General features: G+C 37.1%; 1 protein-coding gene across 4 annotated transcripts; it reads left to right on the top strand.

Moving 5' to 3' along the window:
- The first annotated feature begins 1 nt into the window (after window position 1).
- On the top strand, window positions 2–27,338 carry ypel1 (yippee-like 1). 4 transcript variants are annotated; one of them, XM_016554226.1, is made up of 6 exons: window positions 1,422–1,693; window positions 4,405–4,447; window positions 4,582–4,869; window positions 19,369–19,412; window positions 21,615–21,723; window positions 25,623–27,338. In XM_016554226.1, the coding sequence occupies exons 3-6, from the start codon at window positions 4,753–4,755 to the stop codon at window positions 25,710–25,712; spliced, it is 360 nt and encodes a 119-aa protein (XP_016409712.1). In that variant the 5' UTR covers window positions 1,422–1,693; window positions 4,405–4,447; window positions 4,582–4,752; the 3' UTR covers window positions 25,713–27,338. The 4 variants fall into 4 exon arrangements, with proteins under 4 accessions (XP_016409713.1, XP_016409712.1, XP_016409714.1 ...); XM_016554227.1 differs by lacking the exons at window positions 1,422–1,693; window positions 4,405–4,447 and adding an exon at window positions 2–267; XM_016554228.1 differs by lacking the exon at window positions 4,405–4,447 and having other exon boundaries at window positions 4,666–4,869.
- The last annotated feature ends 515 nt before the right edge of the window (window positions 27,339–27,853 follow it).

The following is a 27,853-nucleotide window of genomic DNA, read 5'->3' as shown; positions in this document are numbered from 1 at the left end:
ATGTTAGAGAGCGTGGAGCGCACAGTAATAGCGATACGCCTCGTACGTGACCGCATCACAGTCTCATTCAAAAAAAGAAAAAAGAAAGAAAAAAAAATCTCATTGCAGAGAAGAGTGTGTCAAAGCGGAAGAACTATGAACAGCAGACTCTGAACAACAACAACAACAGCATCATCTTGGACCGTCGTGACACATGCGGACGCAGCAGCGCTCCTAAATGAGAAACCCTGCAGTGGGGAGAACAACTGATCCACTTCCACCCAAAAGGTATTGCATTCTGCATCGTGCAACATTTGCCATGTTTTCTTCCCAGTGTGTGAGTTGCTTTAAGAGCACTGCATCCTAAGTGCCTCAGCGAAGGTCACATTGGTGTGCTGTGTTTTTAAATGATACGGCAGGGGACCAGTTAAAACACGACGCTGTCAAGCACAACGGTCTTTCGTTTTATTTTATTATGTGAGCTGGGTAATAATAGCCTTGTGTCCGTGTGAAAAGCTTTACTGTGGGTTACCATGGTGCGGAGTTATAAAATGGGACGCAGAATGAAAACATATGACATCATCAGGACAGTGGTGGCGACGCGACAGGCTTCCTTATTATTTAGACGAAGACTTCACGAATTCACGCCCTCCTGCTCGCTTTTGAAACTATTGATCAATATTGATTATTGTCGGAACGCTGCGTCTGTCTGTCTGTGTCAATAGGTAATTAGTTAGGCTATTTATCTTTGAACTGTCAACGAATATGATGACAGTGGCGTTCATGTCATTGTAGACTACAGGGAGTTTTAACGTTATGCATTGCATCTGGCGTTTTAGTTGCGCACTGATACTAAAATTCTGGGTTGTTTTTTTGTGTGACCATCATTTATTTGAGGCAGTCTCTTCACTTATTATTTTTAAGGCGTAGCAGATGCTCTCTGACGCATAAAGATGGGGCCATTTCTTTAGTGCTGTCAGGTTGTGAAACCCACCCCTACATGAACCCCTATTTTAGAGCAATATTGCTCAAAAATGACTCTGTCTTGATGTGTTGGCATGATTTGCATGTGGTATTTGTGTATGTGTTATAATAAGGAATCAGTGACATTATATGGCTGAAAGTAGCTATAGGATTCTAATAACTACAGATTATAATGCAAGACATTCAACTATTTAACGAATACTAAATTGTATATTTTTACTACTATATCATTTTTAAAATCTAAAACATTTATGTCCACTTCACCTCGCTGGTTTATTATTCTTTATGCATGTAGCTCTTGTAGGGAACATAATGCAAAACACTAATCCGATGAAGTCATCATCTTAACCTGTGTAATCGTTAAATTACATTGTATTTATTTACACATCCGGGATTATTTTCGCATGGCTGGTAGCCCCGCCCCCCGCCGCACATCTATTGGATGCTTCACACGCCAGTAATGCGACGCCCCGCCCACTCACAAAGCAGCAAGTCTATCACAACACAAAGAGTGCAACAAAGACTAGAGAAATGTACAGCCTAACCGACACATAAAACTGTCAGATAGTCTCAGTTTGAGGTCTCAGACGGATTCTGCACCGAGACAAGACAACCGAAACCAATAAATAAATAAAAATATCACAAAGTATACTCTGGAGAAAAAATAAATAAATTCAGCTTCCCTATAGAAAATCTATGCCAAACTTCGCATTGAGATCCAGTTCAGGTGGTAAGTTGAGACTTTACGTTCGTTTCAAGCTTAGAGACTCGTATATTTGATACGTGAAAACATGATTATTGTTGTAGAACTCTTGTTAATTAACACAAGCTCAAAACCATTCCTTTCTAAATCTCTGGTCTGTCAGTGGAAAAAATGTGGAGCTAGATGCACGCACGCGATTTATAAGTTAATTATACGGGATAAAAACTCAAATATGGTATTTTGATTGCATGAATCATACAGTTTACCGTTGGCATTGGTGTTTGCAGACATCAAGTCTCAAATTCAGTCTCTGTGTCACTCAGCGCTTCCTGGTTTTGTCATGAAGCACGAGTCTTTTTGTTTCCATGTTGGTTGCACAGTTTCTTTGTTGTTTTCTCTAAAGATCCCGCTGACAACAATCAATTTGCACCTTTTGTAACTGGTAGCCTATTGTTGGCTCGCTGAATTGCTTTTATGAAGACCTTGCTTTAGTTGTTTGTCTCTTTGCAGGGAAGTAAAACAAAAGAAACAAATGAATGCTTATGCCGAATAAGTGCTACGGAATAATTGACTCACTTATTGTTATTCTATAAGTGATTAGGAGCTTAACGTGGCCATTCGAGCTCTTAAATGGCTAGATTTGTTATAGCTATTATTGTTTTTCTTAAGCCAAAATGCTCATGATTAGCCTCATCCTCTCATGTTAACACGAGCTCATGAACCTCCTTTGTTTGTCTGCTGTTGATCTTCCTTCAGATTCACCGTCCTCGGGTCTTCTTTTATGATTTTAACGCTTCATTTGTTCCCATTAATTGAATTAGCTGTTAAACCGATTAAACAGTTATAAAAATTTTCATGAATTTCACAATGTTTGTGGTTACAAAATCAACTTATCTTTATGAAAGCACGTAATCAGGTTAATTTGTTTACAATATAATTCGTGCTACAAACATTAAATGTGGGTAATAATCTCGACCTTTATGTTTGCACGTTCTGCATAGAGTTGCAAAAAATCATACATATTGAATATCCACGTATGATATTTACAGGTAAACAAGTTCTCATTTCCACCGAGACGCGTGTCACATCGCGCGCTGCGCGAGCTCTAGTTGCCTTCGTGAACGCGCGACCGTGTTGCCATCTCCGCTTATTATACGCGACGTCGTGCTTATAATTATGGGCAGTTTTGAGGGCTTATTAATAACAATTATGTCAATACAGTTGCATTTGACTGCCAAGAGCTTGGTCTTTACAGCACAATGAATTATGATCTACTAATAGCAGATGTCAAATATTCCTACCTGCTGTGCGCACTGCAGTATATTATGTAATTATTAAAAGCAGTAGCCCAATTCCTCTTTCATTCCCTCTTTCTGCTTTTCTTATAATCCCCTTTCACGTGTGTGAATGAGATTTAGCTGGTCAGTTGTAATATGTAAACCGTCTAAATTATTTGTGGTGGAGGATATACATTAATTTGACATTGTTTATGGCTGTTTAACGCAAATGAAAAGCAACATGGGGTTGCTGCTTCATGCTTATTTCGGTTAGGTAAGTCAGAGCATGTTGCTTGTTTTAGCAAGATCTGGCAACATTGGCGCCACGGGAGCAGAGCTCGCGCGTTTTGTTGTTGGTCTGCATGGTTGGAGCTTCCTGTGCTATTGCGGAAGTGTGTCTGTATTTTTCTATTGCATACAGTGTTGTTGCCCCCTCATTAGCGCATTATACAGGGTTTCCTGTTATTTTCTGATTGTCTGTGCGAACAGAATGTGAACTGTGAAAAGACGAATGACAAAAAGGGATGGCAGTTAGCAAAGCACACATTAAAATCTATCAGTGCCTCAAGCAGCATTCATCTACAAGTGTTAAAATAACTTAATAATCATGTTCCTGAAAAAGTACAATGGTACAGTGGTATCACATGGTAATATGTTACTGTATGACAATCAAAGGATGGCCAGCTGCTAAAATCTATTGAAATAAGTGCAGCCTTAACTGATTTACTGCATTAGTAATATTTTGGCTCTGTAATAAAGGGGCAGTCTGGCCTTAAGCAAGTTGATTTGAATGTCATCCTCTAATAGACACTGGATTTCCCACAGTGGCAATAAAGCTTAGCTTGGTCCTCTTGGTGCACAGGGCAACTAGCTGCAGTTTCTGACATGCTTGAACAACCGTTGTTGGCTAAAAAGCAAATCTTAAATATGTGGTATTCACTGGAGGGAAAATCATTATTATTCACACTTCATCAGACACACAACGCCTCACAGACTGCTCAGGCTTAAGCTGTCACGGGTGAAGAGGAAATTATTGTTTTCTTTCGCTTTTATCTGATTTCAGCTGCTAATTTGCTAAGTATTCTTGCAATTCTAGGACAAATTTTTCATGCTAAAGAAATGGTTCACACATGTTGAGCATGGCGCTAGCAACACCAATGTCATGGGTTTGATTCCCAGGAAATACACTGAATTAAAAGTGTATACCTTGAATGCAGCATACGTCTCGTTAGATAAAAGTATCTGCTAAATGCATAAATGCAAATGTAGGTTCAACATAAATATGGAAAATGTCATCATTCAATGGTTTGTTTTTCCATGCAATTTCTATGAGAAATGTTATCATACTTCTGTATCTTTTTTTAAGTTTGAATGCTCTTGTTCGTATTTATTGTAATTGCATGGAAAAGTGACCAGTGCAATTTCTCCTTTTGTGTTTCATGTAAAAAAAAAAAACTCAAGAAAGACATATGATTTTGGAAGAGCATGAGGATGAGTAAAGGATGTAAGACTTTTCATTTTTTGGGTGAACTGCTTTTTTAAAGTCAGTTCAGCCTGTCTTTTATAGTTTGGTACGATAGAGTATGTTTATTCCAAAAAGTAATGGCCTTCCCCATATTCCTTTCCCTTTATTTCCAGGTCGTATTTTCTCCTGTGGTGTCTGTGTGGAGCGTGCCACACATCCACTCCACAACAACGACGGCTTTTCCTTGCATCTTCCAGTGTTTCTTCTGTCAGCAAGTTCAGCAGAGCTGCAACTCGTCTAGCGCCAGCCCAGAGGAACCCAGTGAGGAGGACCACAACTGTGAGATGGTAAAAATGACAAAGTCCAAGACCTTCCAGGCTTACCTGCCCAACTGTCACCGAACCTACAGCTGCATCCACTGCCGGGCACATCTCGCCAATCACGATGAGCTCATCTCAAAGGTCAGTGGAGACTCTAATGGACTCATAGACAGTGTTGGGGAGTAACTTATTAAAAGTTGTCATACTACCAACTTAACTACATTATTCAGTACTGTCACCACACTTTAGCTGCTTTTAAAGTACTGTAGCTTTTTATTTTATTTTTAATTGAAAAGATATATTAGATATGTAACTATTAATATTACTTTATTATTCTATTTTACTGACGAGATGCGCATGACAATCGCATGCGATTAATTGCACAGCCCTATATAAAGCTATAACTTATTACTATATATATAAGTAAAACTATATAACATTTTTCTGTTACCTTGCAACATGCTATAAGTCACGTCGCTGCGACTAGACTTTTATTGTGTCTCCTGACGGCATCCATAATAGGTTTACCAGCTTAACTACAGTACCGTTTTGTTTATGGTGTACTGTGATACCACAGTAGACACTTTGAATCTTGTTTGTTGGATATAACAGGATATGTTCGCACAGAAGGCACGTGCCACTCTCCCAGATGGCTAAGCTGTTAACGCTACTGCAAGAGATGATCCATTTTCCAGTATGCACAGCTCCTGTCAGGATCAGTCGAACCCTCTTGTAGTTCAGACCAGATCTGAAAACAGGTGGTTTGGTTAACCTGTTTGCACACTGGTTGTTAATTTCTTGTTTTCCAGGACAAAGGAATTTGAAAATTAGTCTTCAGGGGCCAGATTCACTATAACATTCTTAAGAATTAAATTCTTGGTAACTGCTATTTCCTTCTTACTCTAAGTTTAGAAATTTTTTTTCAAAAACATTTCTTAAGAATGTTCTTATCTTAAGATTGTTCTAAAGAAAAAACTTTGAATTAGAATTTGAATGCCTGAAAAGTAAATCCTTAAAAATCTCTTCAGGCTATTTCACACTGCAACAGCTGACGTCTACCAATAGCTACCATCACCAGATTGCAGTATGTTACTTCTCAGATATTCCAAAAAACGAAAAATGTAATTTCAACAAGTTCAATGACGAAAACAAGCAATGACTAATGCCAACACAAGCCAACAGGTGTAACACACTGATCCAAAAAAAAAAACAACGATCAGGTCTGTTAGCATTGTTCATTGTTTGTTGGAACAATGTGTATTGACCTTTAAAGGGGTCCTATTATGCTTTTTCACTTTTTCAACTTTAGTTAGTCTGTAATGTTGCTGTTTGAGCATAAAAAAGATCTGCGAAGTTACAAAGCTCAAAGTCCAATTCAAAAGGAGATATTTTATTTAACAGAAATCACTTTTCAAAAACTACAACGAACGACTCGTTTGGACTACAACGCATATTTTCCGGGATTTGTGATATCACAAAGATCGACGAATGGGACGAGACCTGGTTGAGCTGCACTAGAGAAGGCAACGAGTGTTATCACTATGTCGGAGACACGCTAGCTTTCCCAAGGCAGACGAACTTAGAGTGGTTACAATCATCCGGGTTTAAATCGAGCTCAAATTGATTTGATTTTGACGCAATATTTACACTGAAGCTCGCAGGAGGCTATGGTAAGGGGCATGACATTTCCCGACCAGGCGCCGAGTGCTGCCAATCACAACACACACTGGCCCACTGGCCCAGCTAACCAATCACAGCACATTTCGTATTTCAGAAGGCGGGCCTTCATTTGATACAGGAACTATTCGAGCCGTTCATGCCAGACTGGGGAGAGAGGTGTTGTAATAATGTAAAATATGTGAAAAATAATGTGTATGATGTGTAAAATGTGTAAAAACAACCTAGTATGAGAGCCTGTTCTAGTACACCCCCAAAACAAAATCAAGACTTTGTAAAAGAGCATAATAGGACCCCTTTAAAGTTTGGATAACCTTCAACCTGTCTTAAAAGTTGGGGATAATCTCCCCAATGGTAAGATGCTTAATGATTTTATTGGGCTGTTACATTCATTAGAACATAACACTAGCTGCATATATAGCTACATATTTTTGTACATGCTAATAGTGCAGCTCAAGCTGCTGATCAGCTAACAAATTCAATGTTAAAGATCACGGAATGGCTAAAACATAATTGCTTACAACCTAAATGTATCGAAAACTGTATGTATGTTTTTTAGTAAAACTAAAAGTTGCCGTGCGGAGTCAGATGTAGTCATAGATGGGGAGAGACTACAAGTTGTCTCAGATTTTAAATATTTGGGTGTATATATTGATAGCAATCTTACTTTTAAAATGCACATCAAGAAGGTTTGCAATCACATTAAGTTAAACTTGACAAATTTTAGATATGCCCGTAGCTGGATGTCAATAGATTAACGAGAAGTGCAGTAAGAGGTGATTGCATAGTCCCTTTAAGAAAAAGTGCATTTAGTCAAACGGTGTTTTCAGTTAGGGCTGCTCGTGAGTGGAAATCCATCCCAACTTAGATTACAAATTTTAATACTTATGCCTCCTTTAAGTTTCACTTGGTACTGATTGAATGATTAGGGCTATTGTTACTTGTCTGTATGCTTACATTATCTTTGTCTGTATATTGATATTATGCTATTATTGATACATTGTTTGTTGTTTTGTTTGACAGTTGGATTGTGTGTGTATGAGTGAGCTGGTATTGATTTGTTGGTTCTATGTATAGTATAACTTTTAAGCGGATGTTGTTGTTGTTTTTTTAGGAATAGTGTGAATTTTGGAGTATGTAAGTATTATGTATTGATTAATTCTTTGTTTTTAGGGTGACAATTTTACCATCAGTCCAAGGACTGCAGATGCAAAATAGCCTTCTGGCTAATTCTGGCACATTGTACATTTATGTATTATTGATGTGCATTGTCCCTGTCAAATAAACCTGAAATAAATAAATAAATATATCACTTGAACTCGCAATGTGCACAAGTACTCAAAAGTGACACCAGTGATCCATTATGTAAACAATGATCAGTCATGATTATGTGTGATGACTGTAGAATTCGAAATTCTGTCAAACAGGGACTTTATTTTGAATTTTTTAATTACAACAACACTCTTTTTATGATTATTATTACGGTAATCTGCAAGGCAGTACAAAAAGACAGGCTTTTTTAGTTGATCAGCAAATCTTCAGCAAGAACAGCCATGCAATCAAATAACACCTGTCATTTAATAAAAATAAGGTGTTCTTAAGGAAGAAGATAAGATATTTTTTTTAGTTTATAAGACTGTTCCAAAGTGAAATTCTTGAAAAATTCTTAAGAAGTTCTAAAATATTTTCTTAAGAAGATTTTCATGAATCCGGTCCCAGTTAGGTAAGATTAGCTTCCTCATTTTTATAGTGAAGGAACATGCACCTAATTAAAATTCTCACGTATAATAAGAAGCCAACGTCACATAGCTGCTTTATGGGTCATATTTTTGAAGCTGTTCAACATGTCCTTTTGGTGATCCAGCATCGTTTTATGGATTATGTTGACCTGAGGAATGGAATATTGATGAACTTGTATTTCCATTACGTATTTAGAGACTTTTGTTGTTCTTATTTTAAGGTCATAGATTATGTAAATATGCAATGGTGCATTTCTTTATAGTGGTATTGTATAAAGATGACAGTGGCCTCAAACAGGTCAAGGCTAAAAGTACTTCACCCAAACAAACAAATATGTATCTGTGTGTGTGTGTGTGTGTGTGTGTGTATATATATTTATTATATATTACTGAAATTAATTGTTGTTTACACTTACAATTTTTTTACTTATAAATATATAATAATGTATTTTGATCTTTTATATCAAAATACAAATATAATATTATTATATGTATATTGCTGTATTTATTTATTATTCACACTTATTTTTTCAATTCTACATTTATTACAAATTTTTTGTACTCAAAATTTACTAAAATTATATTTTAAAACAGAAAATGTATACTATATATTGGCATGGCTATAGAGTTTGGCAGTGATATGAGGCTGAATAATGCACTTCTGTTAATTGACCTGGCCAATTCCTTGAGATTCCATTTTCATATCTCTAAAATCCGTAAAAATGTACAAATCTCATTACCGCAAAGTTATGGCTTGTTGACACGTAATGATGATGCATTGCCATCTGTATCTAAATACACACAGGATCTAAAATAAGATCTGTGGAGAGCAGCAGTAATATCATGCCCTCTTTAGACACATATGTGACCCTGGACCACAAAACCAGTCTTAAGTCGCTGGGGTATATTTTTAGCAATAGCCAAAAAAACATTGTATGGGTCAAAATTATACATTGTTCTTTTATGCCAAAAATCATTAGGATATTAAGTAAAGATCATGTTCCATGAAGATATTTTGTAAATTTCTTACCATAAATATATCAAAACTTAATTTTTGATTAGTAATATGCATTGCTAAGCACTTCATTTAGACAACTTTAAAGGCGATTTTCTCAGTATTTTGATTTTTTTGCACCCTCAAATTCCAGATATTCAAAATATCCTATCCTAAGTAAAATGTCCTATCCTAACAAACCATACATCAATGGAAAGCTTATTTGTTCAGCTTTCAGATGATGTATAAATCTCAATTTCGAGAAATTGACCCTTATGACTGGTTTTGTGGTCCAGGGTCACATATTAATTGCCTGACTGTATGAATCCTTGCCAGTTAAACTTTCTCTTCTGGACATGAAGGTAGACCAGGGACAAACTTCATGACAAAGAATGTAATTTCACAGTGAGCAAAACTAAATTTATTTGAATGGACTTCAGCTCAGGCTCCAGTGCGTTTATCCTCCACAGTCTTTCAGAAAGTCTCTTTTCGTTCAGCCATGGCGCACTCGGACAGGATTGTTTGCGTGTTCAAATAAAAGCATTAATACTCTTAGCACTTGAAAAACACCACATGCTCTAGGGAGGTGTGTCGCTCTGAGTGAAACGCGGTTTTGCTGTATGGGCTCTCCTGCAACTTCCTTTCTCCATCTCATCTCCTCAGCGCCAAGAATTACCTCTAAGCTGATTATGTCATTGGGTGATAGTCTGGGTCCAGTGCCTTTCTCCTGTAGCTACTGCAAACCTAAGGGCTCTTTTCATGGCACGCGTCTTCATTTCATTAACAAATGGCCCTGCTCGATGGCAGATCGTATATTATGAAGGGTACATTGTTTCTGCTATGTTATCTGCGAGGGGATTTTAAGGGCGAGAATAGACATTTAAACCATGAAAAGCTTAACAGATGTTCCTTACATATCCTGACATTTAGATGGTGCCTCAAAGATGACCCACTTTATTTCAGAATGGAGGCCTTTGTTAGCGGTCAAAAGTGGAAAATGTTTGTGGCTTTTTTGTTTTAACTGGTAAAGCAGGTCAATTTGATTATGACATACTTTCATTCTTCCAGCATGGCCACAAAAGCCAAGACTTCCCATGCCGGATATCATTCTTCTTGTTGATATCTTTCATAATGCGATCATTCTTGATACATATTAATTGTGGTGAAACCTTCATTGAAAGGATGCATCTCGTCCTACTAATGCATTCTTTCAGAAACTAGGAGGTATCAAGGTATCTTGCATTATGCAGTCACAAACCTGCCAACATTAGAAAGGATTAGCACGCATGGTGCTAGCCAACAAAAAGCAGGACTCGCATGCTGAACTCTTGGATCGGCATCAAACATCACTGGCGGAATGCGGACAGTATTGTGGAAAGGCTAAGCTAAGGCTTTGCTGCAGTAAGTCATCATCAAGCACCTCTCTGGCTTGCAGACAGACACTCCATCTGCTCCAGAGATGGGACATTTGGTAGTATTTCACTACAGAAAGACCTTTATACGTTAAGCAATCTCTTATATAGTCGAGCGGGGAAATTCTTACACGGGGCGCCTCCAAAAATTACTCAGACGTTCATGGAAGAAGAACATAACTAATCGCCCTGCACCATAGGCACTTTCCCAACACAAAGCCTGTTCCAAAACATTGGCAGCATAATTATTTTACCTTCTATGATGCCTCATTTTGGCCAAATATATTTGTTTATTTATCTTGCATAAATGTATTTATACGTGTCAGTGCGCTACGGCCGTCCCGAGTTCGAATACCAACTCGAGGACCTTTCCCGATCCCACCCCTATCTCTCTCCCACTTCACTTCCTGTCAGCTCTGATCTGTCCTATAATAAAGGCAAAAATGCCAAAAATAAATCTTAAGAAAATATATATGTATATTAGTGCTGGGCGACGATTAATCGCGATTAATCACATCCAAAATAAAAGTTTTTGTTTATATAATATATGTGTGTGTACTGTGTATATTTATTATGTATATATAAAGATGCACACATACAGTATATATTTAGAAAATATTTACATATATAGATTTATATTCATATAATTGATATTATATATAAATATATTTAATATATAAACATATTCTTTTAAATATATACATAATAAATATACACAGTACACACAACTTTTATTTTGGAATTTTCGCAATTAATCATTGCCTAGCACTAATATATATATATATATATATATATATACGTATTGCATCATTTTGGCCAAATGTATTTATTCATTTATCTGTTTTTCTTGTCAAAATGTATTTTTATTTCTAAGATGCCATTGTTTATGCAAATTTATGTATTTATTTATTTTTCTTGCTAACAATTAATTAATAATGCATAATAATTAATCTCTCATAATGCATAATAAATAGCTCTAATAATGAATCAATAATGCATAAATCTATGTATTAATTAATTTATACATCTTACATAAATTGATGCATCTTGCATAAAATATTGACTTATCGCTGAATTATTGAATTTTTATTTTATAATATTTTTTACACATTTTATAAATGTACTCAAAATTTGCTAAAAAAATATTTGAAAACAGAACATTTATAATATATTGACATGGCTATGGGTAGATACAACACCAGACAAAATGACACAATTTATTGCAAACTGTCCAAATAAATGATTAATTGACCTGGCCAATACATTGCTCTCTGTAAAATCAACTGATTTTAAAAATAAATCGGAGATGACGGATGAAGCAAGAACATTTTTTATTTTCTTTTAATACTAAAAATTGTATACTTACTATTTTTAGTATCTAATTTAAAGTTGACTATTTTAGTGTGCTGTGTATTTTCATGCTCATCCATGTTAGGTTGTTAGGTTGGAGACGTGCTAAGCTATCAATACAACTGCTTGTGTAGGTTTATGAATTTTATGAAGTCTTGCCTTTATCTGCATCTGTTTGTTGATGGGTTTGCCGGTTCTGATCCCTTTTCTATAAAACTCCCTATTTCTCCACCTCAGTAGTTAAAGTGGGTTACCAAACCTCTTCTATCAGATGTGCCTCTTAACTGCTCCCCACAATCAGGTAATGATTGAAAAGAATTAGAACAAACCCGGCATTGACTGCAGTTTGTCTCGGAGCCAGGTGCCTTTGATAGGAACAGTAAATGACCCACTTGATCTGTTTTAACAACAGTAATCTCAGGTTACATTTGCAGAAGAGTTAAGACCAGTGAGAGAGGGAGGAAAGTCAGCCAGTCAGTGCTGAGTAAGTCTTTAGCCAATAGATAAATGAAGACAGGCAAAAGAGGCAGGGAAGAATGGGTGGTTTTGTTTTCAAGCCAGGTGGAAAGTTTTAGGCTTGCAATCAAAATCAGTCTGTGTTGGCTGCAGGAAGAATCTCAGACATTTTGCATAAAGACCTGAGAGACGTCTGTTCTTTGATGTTTCTGTTATGGACTGAATATCCTTTGAAGTGTGTGGATGATGCTGTTCAAAGTTTATGACATGATCATGAATCAATGAATTGATGCCATAAATCTTCTGACTGGCATATGAAATGATAAAGCAATGCTACATGCTCCAAATCTCCATTGATTGGAGTGCAGTAACACTTTGTGTAGTTTCAATGCATAGTTTCAATAAAGTATATAATTTTAAGCATGCACAAATAACTTGCACATATGCCAGAATGCATTTCACTTTTCATTTACATACACCAACGAGTTTTGCGTTTGGAAGATTTTTTCAAATTTTTTTTGAAAGAAGTCTCTTATGCTCACCAAGGCTATATCATTGGTTGAACAAGGCAACCTTGCAACTACTTCAACCAAAGGCAATCACAGTCTGACCGTCACATCTGACAGTTGATTATGCCAAAGACATTTTTTAAATAAGAGATTGAAATCATGACCGTTGAATTCAGGTAAAGTGCATTCTTGAGTCAACTTAACAACTAGTTCGATCAGCTAGCAGTCCTTACTTTTTGGATTCAAATTTGACTAATTAACTAGTTTTTATGTAACTGACTTCTTTAATGACCAGTCTTAAAGGGGTCATATGATGCTATTTTAAAGATCATTATTTTGTGTATTTGGTGTAACAGAATATGTTGACATGCTTTAATGTTCAAAAAACACATTATTTTTCAAATACTGTACATTATTGTAGGTTCTCTATGCCCCGCCTCTCTCAAACACGTCGTTTTCAACAAAGCCCCCTCCTTCCGACAAGCGCAGTCTGCTCTGATTGGCCAACTGACCCAGTGCATTGTGATTGGCCAATCAGAGCAGACTGCTCTGATTGGCCAGCTGACCCAATGCATTGTGATTGGCCGAACACCGCAAGCACTCGTCGGAAATGTAACGCCCCTTACCATAATCGCGAGCTTCATCTTTCAAAATAAATGTAAAGACAGAGCCCGAAAGGGGAACAGAGTCGCGGGACAGACACAGTGATGAAGCTGGTATGTGTTTGCAGTACACAAGCCACGGTTAAGACAGCTGACTCCACTGTGATGCGACCCTGTCTCTCTCTCTCTCTCTCACACACACACACAATTTTTTTTGCCATTGCCCTTTGCAGTTAGGACTTCTCCTCCAGGTGAAGGAACTTCTGTGTAACTACCACAAATTCCTGTGGATAGTAGTTTACAGTATTTAGCTGGTCACTACATGAAATGCAAACTCTCATACATCAGAAAGAACTTTTAATAGAATCAAGTGGTTATTACAATTACAATTAGCCTTTGCATTTTGGGTTTAATCACATGGCGATTGACAGGCTTCACAAACCGGCCTCCCAAAGATGAGTCCCAGAGAATGAAGATTTATTTAAAAAGGAAGGCATTGGGTGTGAAGCGCACATGCGTCCAGTTTGGCTGATCTACTGGCACAGTATGAACTGTGAAAATCTGGAAACAAACTTACCACTGTTTTCTTGGCATCGTCAAGCTTTGTGAACGAAAAACCACAACTGCTATGACAGACATAAAGAGAGACTGGGAGAGAAAGTGAAAGGTAACAAGAAAAGAGGAAGAGAGAAAGGAAAGTAGGAACAGTGAAAGACTTGGAGAGTGGAATGAGAAAGAAAAAAGGAGATATCTCTCTATGAGAGAGAGAGAGAGAGAGAGAGAGAGAGAGACTAGGCCCTCAGACAGAAGGGGGAAACACATGCCCTGGCACGGATACAGACACCCACAGGCAAGCTCATGGCTGCCTGCCAACAGCACGAATGAACTCACTTAACCCTCGCTCTCTCTCTTTTCTCTCGTTCTCCCTCTTTCAATCACAGTGCTCACTCATTCCCAACTTGCATCAACACTACTGCGGTTCCTGAAACCACGCCTTCTTTATTTGCATGCACATTTGGGTGGCATTATGCTAATATTTCCACATAGTGACGTAGATATGTGGGGGCGTGTTAGAACGAGCCGTTTTAGGTAGGCGTGGTTGACTCTTAACTTTTATAAAGAATATCTCTTTGGATTTGAGACTTTAGTCTTTGCAACTTTACAGATCTTCTTTATGCACCAAGAGCTTGTAACACTCCAAAGAGAAAGGAAAACTTGAAATCGCATCATATGACCCCTTTAAAGAAAAAATGAGATGACTAGTCTAAGCAGTTTATGTAACAGGCCACCAATTCCAGTACAAGTGCATGCATTCGGTAGAAAGTTTTGAAATGCTATTCCAGGTTTGTAGGAAATAGTATTCACCCTTTAGTTTGCATGCAACATTTACTGTATGCATTAGGCCACACAGTCCAAACCGCCAATTTAAATAATTGACCTACACTTCATTGCATCTGCAGGTTAACCTAAATAGCCTTGGCCCTTGTCATGCGGAAAAACGGTAAAGTGTTCATTAATCTTTTTAAAAGAGAAATGTATCCTCTGGCAAATATGAGCGAGTTGTTGAATCCCAGGGATCCCTTCTGTGTGGCCTGCTGTTATGGTTACAGTAGTTGAAAACCAAGCAACACTTACCAAGATATCCTCAAGCCATGTCAAAAACCTTAACTTGGAACAATGTGAGGGAATTTCTGCTGCAAAAAAAGTAACTTGTATTTAGTATCTTCATACTAAATGTCCAGTTGAATCGGAAGCTTGCATAAAAACATTTTGTGACACTAATGTGTCTCTTTGCTTATTTGCACTGAATGTTTCCCACGACTGTCGTGCACGGCGTTTGTAATTATAACATAATAATGGAGGCAGATCTGTAATTAAATCTCACTGATCTGGCTTAAATGCATTCTCTTCCTCCTAAATGCACTGCTTTCACCCCTCCTCTCATTCCTATGTGGACATACCACCATTGTAGCTAGAGCCAGATTTACTTGTCCCACAATGTAAAACGACACAGTTGGGGGGCCTTTCATTGTGTCAATGTCCCTATAAAATTACCCGTTTGCTTTCAGCGCGAGCTGGTTAGACACTCCTCTTAGAAGAGCGCAGACAGCCGCTGTAGGTGTGGCTAACTCTTAACTTTTATAAAGAATATCTCTTTGGATTTGAGACTTTAGTCTTTGCAACTTTACAGATCTTCTTTATGCACCAAGAGCTTGTAACACTCTAAAGAGAAAGGAAAAAATGAAATCGCATCATATGACCCCTTTAATAGTCTTTATTAGGCTTGTAGCTATACTCGGGTCATCGGCAGTGGAAAAGTAAAGCCGATTCGCCCCGTCCCAACTCTTGCGACCGAGGATGACAGCTGGTTATCAGGAGCACACTGGCCTAAATCCAGCCACTTACACCAACAGCAAGCATGCATTGCATTTGTAGAAAAATCCTAGATGTGCATAGTTTAAATATTCATTTATAATTAACTGCGTTGGTGAGATTGTGTTTAAGTTTTCAGAGGAAAGCTGTCCTAATCTGAAAAGCACTGCACATGTTCTCTCTCTCTCTCTCTCTCTCTCAATATATATATATATATATTGTCTCTTCAGTATGTAGTGTTCAGTCTTGTTGTATATGCTGTTGATTGTTGCTTTTGCAGTGCTGTTTGGGTATGTGACTGAAGTATTTGTCCTCATAACACTTGCTAGTCCAGGTTGTTTGGACTAAACTCTATTATCTGTGTTAATAGGGTGTGTTAGAGGCTAAACAGGTTAATGCTTTTAAAACCATCAGCGGTGAGATAGAGTAGGGAGGAGAAAGTAGCCAGTTAGAGATTACAGAGCCAGAGATACTGACAGAGAAAAAGAGGGATGCAGACAGCTTAAAAAAACAACTGACATTTAGGATTGGAAATACACTTTTGGGATTAGTTCTGTCATCATTTACTCACAATCATGTTATTCCAAACTTTCTAGACTTGTCTTTCTTCTGTGGAACACAAAGTCATTTTCAGTGGTGTGTTGGTCGTTTTTTTCCAAGCAGTTTCACTGAATGGGGAATGGAGATTTCAAGCTTCGGGTCATAGAAGTAATCCATATGACTTGACTAACAAAATCTTTTTTTAATCGTATGTTTTTTTTTTTTGAGGAACAAACTGAAATTTAAGTCTGTATTCACTGTCAGTCCTCTCCAGAAAGCTGTTAACCTGAAACCTTATCATTGAGTCATTTGAACTGAATCATTCCGATTTATGAACAAATCATGGATTTATAAACTGAATGAACTGATTTACTGAAAAGATCTGATTCAAACAAGAGATTTGTTCACAAATTGCATGACTACTTCTGTCATCATGCCAAGGAGATCTGCATCAGATTTGAGGGATTTCATTGAATATTGTTTAAATTTTGCTTTGTTCTCAAATCTAAGACTTTGAGTTTTATGAATGACTTTTATGGTACTTGTGTTACTTATGTTTTTTAATTAATTTAATTTCTATCTATCTATCTATCTATCTATCTAGAGTTCAGATGCAAAAGTGCCATTTGAAATTTTCTTCTAAAATTAGCATTTTCATCAGACTCCTATATGTGGGTTCAGTAATTTCACTTTAATGGCAATGAATAGGTTCGAAAAATGCTCATTTTAGAAGGAAAAATTCAGACGTTACTTAAAGGTTGGTGTGCTTGACTGGCCAGCAAACTCACCAGACCTGAACCCCATAGAGAATCAAAGTAATTTAAAATTGGCAGTAATTAAAGCAAAAGGAGCCGAGCAGCAACTCCAGAGTACATGTACAGTAAATGAACATACTTTCCAGAAGGCCAACAATTCACAAAAAATGTTTTTTTTTATTGGTCTTATGAAGTATTCTAATTTGTTGAGATAGTGAATTGGTGGGTTTTTGTTAAATGTGAGCCAAAATCATCACAATTAAAAGAACCAACGACTTAAACTACTTCAGTCTGTGTGCATTGAATTTATTTAATACACGAGTTTCACAATTTGAGTTGAATTACTGAAATAAATTAACTTTTCCACGACATTCTAATTTATTGAGATGCACCTGTATATACATATATTAGGGTTGTCAGTCGATAATTTTTTAAAATCTAATTAATTACAGGGTGCTGCGATTAATTAATCTAATTAATCGCAAATTAATTTGGCTGTGAAAATACCCCGAAAAGATAATTTAAAGCTATTATCATGTTAAATCTTTAGGCTACAAGGGCCTAACATAAAGTATGGAACATAAAAGAAGATAATTTGAGAAACATCTCATTATTTTTTGGTCATGCAATGAAAGTCACTAGTACGTAAGAATGGCTTAGTTACCAACAGTAGGCTATTCAAAATACCTTCTTTTATGTTGTGCAAAAGAAAGTGAGTCATTCAGGTTTGAAACAACATAAGAGTGAGTAAATGATACTCTAAAGAAGAAACTAAAACTACCAGCAGGTGGCGGTAAATGTCTTTATGAATCAATTCGTTCAAATGGCTGATTCATTCAGGAATTCAGTAAACGGCTCTCTCTGGCCCTCTCCCAAATGGAACACTTCATGTGCACTTGCGGTCTTACGGACTTACAATGGCCGCCGCGTGCGTGTGTCCGTTAAGTCCACGAGACCGTAGGGTGTCCCATTTGTCATTTTAGTGTTCAGAAGGGTGCTCGCGAGCCCCCCCTTTGCGGCCGTTATGCGCCCTCGATCCGCACTTCTGCCGAGCCCGCACTGGGGCGAGCTCCGCAGCAGACTTCTACCCGACAGTCAAAGCGGCATTACGTCATGAAAGTGCGGACTCAGATGAAGACCACGTGGGTTTAGGGTGCCATTTGGGACAGGGCGTCTATGGTCTACTGAATCATCGGTTCACACGATTCGTTCAAAACGCGGATTTATTCAGAAACTAAACACGGCTGTGTTGCTCGGAGACGCACAACAGTTCTGCTGTGGCTTTATAGTCTAGGTAATATTTTCGTTGGCAAAATTGAACAAAAACACAGAATATTGTGTTTAAAATATAGCACAATAATAACTTCTTATTTACTGAACTGTTGTATAAAATCACATTTGCACTCGTGTTCTTCGTGACAAAAACAGCACTCGTGTGATATTGCTCTCGCTGCTCCTGTGAAATCGCTTATTATATGATATAAATATGAGACAAAAACTCATACAGGGGCATTTTTTGCCCCAATATCTTGAATTTTAGGGCACAATGGAGTTGTTGCCCTGCATCATATTTGTCAACAGTCAGTATGAAATGTAAGATGACGTACAGGTCTGGGGGCGGGGCCAGCGTTAACTGCGTTAAAATATTTTAATCGCGTTATTTTTTCATAACTAATTAATTTATATATATATATCTGTTCTGCAGAAGAAAGCAAGCCATATAGGTTTGGATCAACATGAGTAAATGATGACAGAGTTTTCATTTTGGGTGAACAATCCCGTTAAACACTGAATGGGAACCCAACAGAAGTGCCTCCTGCTTTATCTCCATTTTTATGAAGAGGAATAAAAGCACCTCTGTTCCTTCACTCTCCACTAGTCAGCTCAATGTGTGGAGCTTATTATGTAGAGTCTCATAAACCCACATACACACACATTTTCTAAAGAGAAACACTGTTTCATACTTGCACACACATATGCAGAGACTCATTTATGAAATACACATGTTGGCCTGTGACCAGAGCTTGGCTGTCAGAACACATACATTCTACATACATACTCACACACACATAGACAAACATACAGAGAGGACCACAACACCCACACACACATTTTTAATGCCTCTTTCATGGAAAACCATGTGCAGGTCTGATGTATCTGTGAGTGTGGGAGAACTTTGATTGTAAAGTTATCATTCATATATAACATTATATTTCTCTTTTTCTCTCTCTAGTCATTCCAAGGCAGCCAGGGACGAGCCTACCTCTTCAATTCAGTGTAAGTATATATCTCATTCACATCAATAATTTATAGCATTTTCCATGTTGTGAATTAAAATGATACACTATTATTGTTCAGAGGTTTAGGGTCTGTCTTTTTAAGAAATTATTCTTTTATTCAGCAAGGATGCATTAAATTAAAAAAAGATTAATAGTGGCAATAAAGATATTTATAATATTGCAAAAGCTTTCTATTTCAAATAAATGCTGTTCTTTTGAACTTCTGAACATCAAAGAATCCTGAAAAAAAATGTATCATGGTTTCCACAGAAATATTAAGCTGTGGAAAATCAGCATATTAGAATGATTTCTGAAGGATCATGTGACACTGAAAACTGGGGTAATGATGCTGAAAATTCAGCTTTGCATCACAGAAATAAATTACATTTCAAAATATATTACAATTGAAAACAGTTATTTTAATTTTAAATAATATTTTGTAATATTACTGTTTTTACTGTATTTTTGATCAAATAAATGCACCCTTGGTGAGCAGAAGAGACTTCTTTCAAAACATTAAAAAATCTTACCGCCCCCAAACTTTTGAATGGTATTTTTATAAAATGGGTTATGTACCTGGTCGTTTATGCAAAATAAACCCAGACAGATTCCAAGGCAGATGGGTCATATATCACCCTGAAGGAGTTTTTTTTTTGTCATAATGACCGGGTGACTGCACATTATCCCTAATATCTCTATCAGAGTCTCATAGAGGAATGGGAATAGCTGTTTTGCATATTACAAGAGCTGTAGGCCTAAACATAGCACTGCTATCTAATGATGCGAGTTGATGATTCATCATATTTAAGCATAGCGCTACCAGTGTGTTTAAGCTAGCACTCCGGTGTGTGCGAGATATTACGATGATAAAGTCTAGGTTAAATGTGTTTGTGCTAGCGAACTGTGACATTCCTCAGGCAATGCACAGTAGTGCATGAGCGTTAAGCATTGCCATTGCAAAGATATAAAAACATAAACTCAAGAAGGATTCTTTCATTAAGAGATAAGTTTCTCTTGAAATATTAGACAATATTGACCTATACAGACTTATGAAAGAATGTGTTAATGCAAAATAAGTTAAATTAGATCACTTCACATTACCACTGGAAAAGCCTGCTGATGCACGTCACATTATTTACAAATATCATATGCCAGCGTTCAAAAGTTTGGGGTCAGTACAATTTTTTAAAAGAAATTAATATTTTTATTCAGCAAGGATGCATTAAATTGATCAAAAGTGACAGTATAGACATTTATAATATAACGATTTTCATTTTAAATAAATGCTGTTCTTTTGAACTTTCCATTCATCAAAGAATCCAGAAAAAAGATCAGTATTTGCACAAAAATATTAAGCGGTTTTCAACATTGACAATAATAAGAACTGTTTCTTGAGCACAAATCAGAATGATTTCTGAAGGATAATGTGACACTGAAGACTCAAGGAATAGATGCGAAAAATTCAGCTTTGCATCACAGGAATAAATTACATTTTAAAATATATTGCTTGCAATAGAAAACAGTTATTTTAATTGTTAATAATATTTCACAATATCACAGTTCTTACTACATTTATCAAATAAATGCAGCCTTTGTGAGCATATAAGTGAGTCAAAAACAACAAAATCTTACCAACCCCAAACTTTGGAACGATAGTGTAATATTATGATTTTTATTCAGTATGCATTCCAATAATTTTGACCATTATATCAAAGCCAGCTCATTATGCAATGCATCTGGTCCCCATCAGCTAATTTAAATAATATTTTGCTTTGCTAGTAATATGTAGGATTACTAACATTTGAGCCTCATTAAAGATGAGCAGAACAAATTTGTGTGAATCATTTGTAAAACCATTCTTACGTAAATCGCATTGAATTGAATGCTGCAGTTTGTGTATATGATTTTACCAACGGCATCTAAAATAGCCTATGCATAGTCTGTTTTTATGTCAAGTTGATTTCTGTTGAAAATTAAATGTAATTTTAAAGCTATTCTAGTCGTAGCGGTGATGCTACATGGCCGCTGGTCACTTCCAGTGTAGACACAGTGTTTCCAGTGATAGCAATCACATCTGCTGTAGTTCTGCTTCTGACCTCCTTAGTGGTCAACCAGTAAAGGTTACCCACAATGACTTTCAGAAAACACATGGGTCACATGAATAATCATTTTGACCATTGATTAACCTCTTTTCCCTCAGTGTGAATGTCGGTTGTGGTCCAGCAGAGGAGAGGGTTCTCCTAACAGGTTTACACGCTGTGGCGGACATCTACTGTGAAAATTGTAAAACCACTCTGGGCTGGAAATACGTAAGTTAACTCTCCTTCCATTCCATGCCAATTATAGACTATTGTTTGAAACGCTTTTCCTTGCATCACAAGACAAGCTGCGTTTTGTTTCGAGGTGTCGCACTTTGCTTATACGTGCTTATTCTGCAGTTGCAGTGACAGCAGTTGGCTAATCTGAGCTGTGTGGGTTTCTTTATTTTTGTCTACTGATATCCTGTTACTTTGCTGGTCTCTAGTGACCAGAATTAACATCCTCTGACCTCTCACTGCAGTCCAGCACACATTTAGATCTATATATGTCTTTATTCACCGCTCAATTAGGACCCACTTCGATGCTGTAAGTGTTCATGCTGTTGTGTTTTCATACGCAATCCAAACAGCAGACACTGAATAATAGATCAGTTTTGATAACATTTGATAATAACTTTCATTAATAAGTCATTAAAACAAGCACACATCTCACAATATAATGCTGAACAGATCTGTAATGTGAATTTAACATTTGAAATGACGTTTTATTAATATTTGAATACATTTCATCAAACATGAAAAAATCTAAATAGACAATAAATAAATATTTTTTTAAAGAAATTAATACTTTTATTCAGCAAGCGTGCATTGCATTAATTAAAAGTGACGGTAAAGACATTTATAATTTTGCAAAAGATTTCTGTATCAATTATGTGAAACTGGATTATGGATATGGATTATGTGACACTGACTGAAGCCTGGAATAATGGCTGCTGAAAATTCAGATTTGCCATCACAAAAATAAATTACATTTTCACACTCACACACACACACACACACATAAATAGACACATACACACACTCTCACATACACACTCTCACACACACACACACACACACACTCACACAATGGAAAGATTATTTATTCAGCTTTCAGATGATGTATAAATCTCATTTCAGAAAATTCTGTTACGCTTTTCCTTGCATCACAAGACAAGCTGCGTTTTGTTTCGAGGTGTCGCACTTTGCTTATACGTGCTTATTCTGCAGTTGCAGTGACAGCAGTTGGCTAATCTGAGCTGTGTGGGTTTCTTTATTTTTGTCTACTGATATCCTGTTACTTCGCTGGTCTCTAGTGACCAGAATTAACATCCTCTGACCTCTCACTGCAGTCCAGCACACATTTAGATCTATATATGTCTTTATTCACCGCTCAATTAGGACCCACTTCGATGCTGTAAGTGTTCATGCTGTTGTGTTTTCATACGCAATCCAAACAGCAGACACTGAATAATAGATCAGTTTTGATAACATTTGATAATAACTTTCATTAATAAGTCATTAAAACAAGCACACATCTCACAATATAATGCTGAACAGATCTGTAATGTGAATTTAACATTTGAAATGACGTTTTATTAATATTTGAATACATTTCATCAAACATGAAAAAATCTAAATAGACAATAAATAAATATTTTTTTAAAGAAATTAATACTTTTATTCAGCAAGCGTGCATTGCATTAATTAAAAGTGACGGTAAAGACATTTATAATTTTGCAAAAGATTTCTGTATCAATTATGTGAAACTGGATTATGGATATGGATTATGTGACACTGACTGAAGCCTGGAATAATGGCTGCTGAAAATTCAGATTTGCCATCACAAAAATAAATTACATTTTCACACTCACACACACACACACACACATAAATAGACACATACACACACTCTCACATACACACTCTCACACACACACACACACACACACACTCACACAATGGAAAGATTATTTATTCAGCTTTCAGATGATGTATAAATCTCATTTCAGAAAATATATTCTGTTACTTTAAAATATATAATTTCACAATATATGTATTAATATATAATGTATTTTTGATCAAATAAATACAGCATTTCTGTGCATAAGAGGCAAAAACAAAAAAAAAATGGAAAAAAAATCTTACCAACTCCAAAATATTGTTTAATATTGATTTAGGTTAATTTGGATCAGTGATGAGCTATTCAGTACAAAAATGCTAAATATGTTTGCCATATATTCCAACCTATCCAAATGTATTTATCTAATTATATGTTAATGAGAACAAAATAGCTAAGTTTAATGTATCTCTGCTTTGGAAAGCAGTAGTATTGTGTTAATGTATTACTCAAAGTTTTTGTAATCTAATAATTATTTCACCTAAAGCTAATCATAAAAGGAACGTTCTGTCGCATTGTTTTTATGTGTTTTTGTAGATGGCAGGTATTGAGGTATTGTGTGGTTGTTTCTCTTCCTGATTAAACCAGAGCTCTTATCGTGTCTCAGGATTGGTTAAGGGGGATTTTACACTCATGACTCAATCTTGCTAAACGTCTTCAGGTCTCCACATGTTTGATTACAAAGCCTTTAGATTCAAGCCACTCTGAAACACTGATCACAGACCAGTTTCTCGAAGCTCTTTTCACCATCATCTGATGAGAAACTCTCAGGAACAGCTCTTATTTCAAGCCAACTGAGTCAAAGCTGGCAGTGTAGGGTTTACACACACCACACACACCACTGCTCTAGTGGGCAGATTTAGGTCAGATGAGTAATGGACAGGTGTGAGAGGAGATTCAGACAGCCTAAAGCAGTCAAAAAGACTTTAGTTAAACTGACCATACTAAAGCAATAGCTAGTTTTATATAATTTCAGCATGTTATATCATGTAACAGGGGAGTCTTATCCTGTCCAGAATACATACAAAGGCTCCTTTTCTGCATTTTTATAGCATTTTATTTCCCCTTTCTTGGACCAAACATGTTCTTCCCTCTTTCTGACCTTTTTAAACAGGCTGTTTTGGCTACTGTATCTTAAAGGCCTCTGTTATGATTGGCTAAGATCTTTGTATCAATGTAGTTCCAGCAACAGTATTGCAGCAGTAAATAATAATAATAATTATTATTTATTATTTTATAGTCACATTTTATAGTCATCAGTTCAGAAAAATTGCTATTCTATTTTTCTCCCCAAAATTGTGCAGCCATACTAGAAAAAGGAGATGGCTGCCAAGCCATATGTAAATGTGGCATATGTCATATGATAGTATATGTATCAGTTATGATATAAACATTGCAGTTTCTATTTTTGTAGTTTAACTTCAATACATGGTCTGGGTGCACTGGTGAGGAAGCATATCAATATCATAATCTTTTAAGAGAAAGGCAAATCCTGTTTTTCATTATTGTTAAAGGGACAGTTCACCCCCAAAAAATGAAAATTTAGTCATCATTTACTCACCTTCATGTCTTTCCAAGCCCATAAGACTTTGGTTAAGCTTTGAAACACAAATTAAGATATTTTTTAATGAAACCTGAGAGGTTTTTGTCCCTCCATTGAAAGTCCAGGAAACCAAAATTTAAAAGATCCTAAAAGGAATCCATAAAGTCATCATAAAACAAATCCATATGAATTGAGTGTTTTAATCCAGATCTTGTGAAGGGATTCAATCACCTTATATAATGAACAGATTTAATGTATGCTTTTATGTGCATCTAAACAATGATCGACAAACGCATACATATAGTGCATTGCTTATGGCAAACACCGAAGATTGTGTGTGTGTGCGTGTCAAGTGCTAGAACAAATTTAAAAATCCAAGTTTTGGATTAAACCACTCTTTTAAAGGCTTTTATGCCGTTTTTGGATCTTCTGATCTTTTTTGGAGTTTTTGTTGCCTGAACTTTCACTGGAGGCGGAGAAACCTCTCAGCTTTCATTAAAAATGTTCATTTGTGTTTTGAAGATTAACCAAAGTATTATGGGTTTGGGTGAGTAAATGATGACAGGATTTTCATTTCTGGGTGAACAATCCCTTCAAGTAGACAGAAATATTGTTTGATTTATTTCAGTAGTCAAAACTGCACGTTTCTCAGTCCTGACGTTTCGTCGGTTTTTGTCTCTGTTACAGGAGCATGCGTTTGAGAGCAGTCAGAAATACAAAGAAGGCAAGTTCATCATCGAGCTGGCTCACATGATCAAAGATAATGGCTGGGAGTGACCTTCACCTACTTCCTCTCCGCTCAGTGACCTTTGGGCTGCTCTGCCGTGGACTTTGCCGAGTGACACCACCACACGCACACGTATACAAACAAAAAACGCACAGACACGCGCGCGCGCACACACGCCACCGTCGACCATGACACATCCTGACATCTCTACTGGGTCATCACAAAACTCAAAGGCAGAGTGACGGAAAGCGAATCGAAGACATCTACGGTCACTGAAAGACTCTCTAGGACCTTTTTCCGAGATGTACATGTCAACACTTTGGGATCCGAACCTTCTCCCTTCCTGTTCGACTGCCCCGTTAAATGGTTTCGTGTGCTCGGCCCTCCTCGTGTGTAAGCTGTTAACAGTATCCGGAAGACACAGTCTCACTTTTTTCATTTGACATCTTTTTGTGAATGAGGGGGAGGCGTGCGTCTTAGTGTGCGTTCTTTCTTTTTCGACAGGAATCTCGAGTCCTTCCTGGTGGACTGATGTTACTGGTTAGCATTTTTCTCCTTCTCTGCGTCAAGCCCGTTCTGATTGTCTTTCCTTTCACTTTGGGGTAGCGACAGTTGATATACGTTATAAGAGTTGGGGTTGGTTTCAGGGTTAGGCTATGTAGCAGTATATTTCAGATGGGGGTGGGCGTTCAGCATTGCAGTGGCATGGCATTTCCCCTGCGTTTTACCCGTTTTATTTCCGAATCGAAATGTTTTTCTTCCTCGGATGACTTCACTGTGCAATTCGTGGGACACTCTGGTACAGCAGTAGCGTCTGACCCCTACAGGAGCTTTAGTTGTCTCTGGTGCTTTTGGTGAGATTACACAAACACGCGTCTTTTGAGTTGGCATTCGTGGCAGGTTCCATTTTTGCAACCGTACTATAGGCGAGAGAAAAAAACAAAACGAAACAAGACAAGCGACAGCCGTTTGGATGCACTGGACATTGGGGAAAACTGAAACGAGTGTCCTCGGAACATTGTTTGCGTTACATTTTCATCCCCCTTCACGCCAAATGATGACAAGATTTTACAAAACTATTGTTGTTGATATTACAATCATGTGTATGTTCATTGCTATGTGTAATTTATGTGTTAAACCACATGTTTGGACATGCACACGTGCATGTTAGCTCAGTGTGTTTTACGCATTATGTTTATGGCATACTTGAATGCAGTTACTTTGTTTGCACTTTGCAGAGGCCTTGTTCATGGGTTTAGAGGCAAAAGTCTGTCCATTTTATGGCCTTTTTTTCATGGAAAATAATCAAATGATTGTATTAGATGCTTTGAATGATTTTCAGGGTTGGGTGGTTGCTGGCTTGATCATCTCCCTCTACTTTCAAAAACATGAAATCTGCTGCTTTCGCTTTCTTCCGCAGGCTACGCTCGTAATTCGTCCAATTGGATTCGCGCATCAGAAGCAGGTCTCGAATTTTACAATCGGACACCATTCAATGTGGCGTTACGTGATTCTTTTGCTGCTTATAGAGATAAATGCAATCCGGAGCTTTCACTTCAAAACCTTCTGCACTTTACCCGGACTGTCTGAGAGCATGCGAGCGGATGTGTTCCTTTTGTAGCTTTTCTCCACATCTTTGCCTCTAAGCAGCATGAATCTTGTGCCTCTTCAAAAGATAAAAAAAGAAAAGAAATCTCCCTCTCCTGTGTTGTGCGGCGCATGACTCCGAGAACCCAGCACATCTATTAGAAGCTCTGCTGGAGCTTCGTATCGAACTCGAAAACGACACGAACTTGGAAACGAACCTCACAGAACCTCTATCCACTTGAAAGTTTAATATAATCCAGTATTTTTTCATAGTTCTATGTCAAAGCTAGAGATGTTACGAAACAGTGGTTGTATTCTGCAAAGTATATAAAAGGGGGCGGGGCCGTTAGAATGGGAGGGGGCGGAGCTTGCTTCCTGTAGCGGTAAAGAGGGGCATTTAATGTAGATTTTATAGAATATAATTAAATACATATATATCGAATCGTACAGATGAATATTGAGGTTTCGTCGTGCATGGCAGGCAATAGTAGAATGAGTGGCGAACTCTTGGTTACCGTTCGCCGCCGATAAGGTCAGTCCGGTCACATGACCTTCGAATCAGTCAAAGACAATGCAAACAAAATAGTTGTAGATATATCTTACT

The sequence above is a fragment of the Sinocyclocheilus rhinocerous genome, unplaced genomic scaffold, assembly GCF_001515625.1.
Source record: "Sinocyclocheilus rhinocerous isolate Xijiao unplaced genomic scaffold, SAMN03320098_v1.1 scaffold134, whole genome shotgun sequence".
Lineage (NCBI taxonomy): Eukaryota > Metazoa > Chordata > Actinopteri > Cypriniformes > Cyprinidae > Sinocyclocheilus > Sinocyclocheilus rhinocerous.
Note: the sequence above shows the minus strand (reverse complement) of the source record. Positions and strands in the feature narration are given on the sequence as shown.

Bases quoted from the DNA above. Each gene is read 5' to 3' on its own strand.
- ypel1 (XM_016554227.1), top strand. From the start codon at position 4,753: ATGGTAAAAATGACAAAGTCCAAGACCTTCCAGGCTTACCTGCCCAAC. The intron at 4,870-19,368 runs GTCAGTGGAGAC...TTCTCTCTCTAG, and splicing joins ACGATGAGCTCATCTCAAAG to TCATTCCAAGGCAGCCAGGG. The intron at 21,724-25,622 runs GTAAGTTAACTC...TCTCTGTTACAG, and splicing joins CCACTCTGGGCTGGAAATAC to GAGCATGCGTTTGAGAGCAG.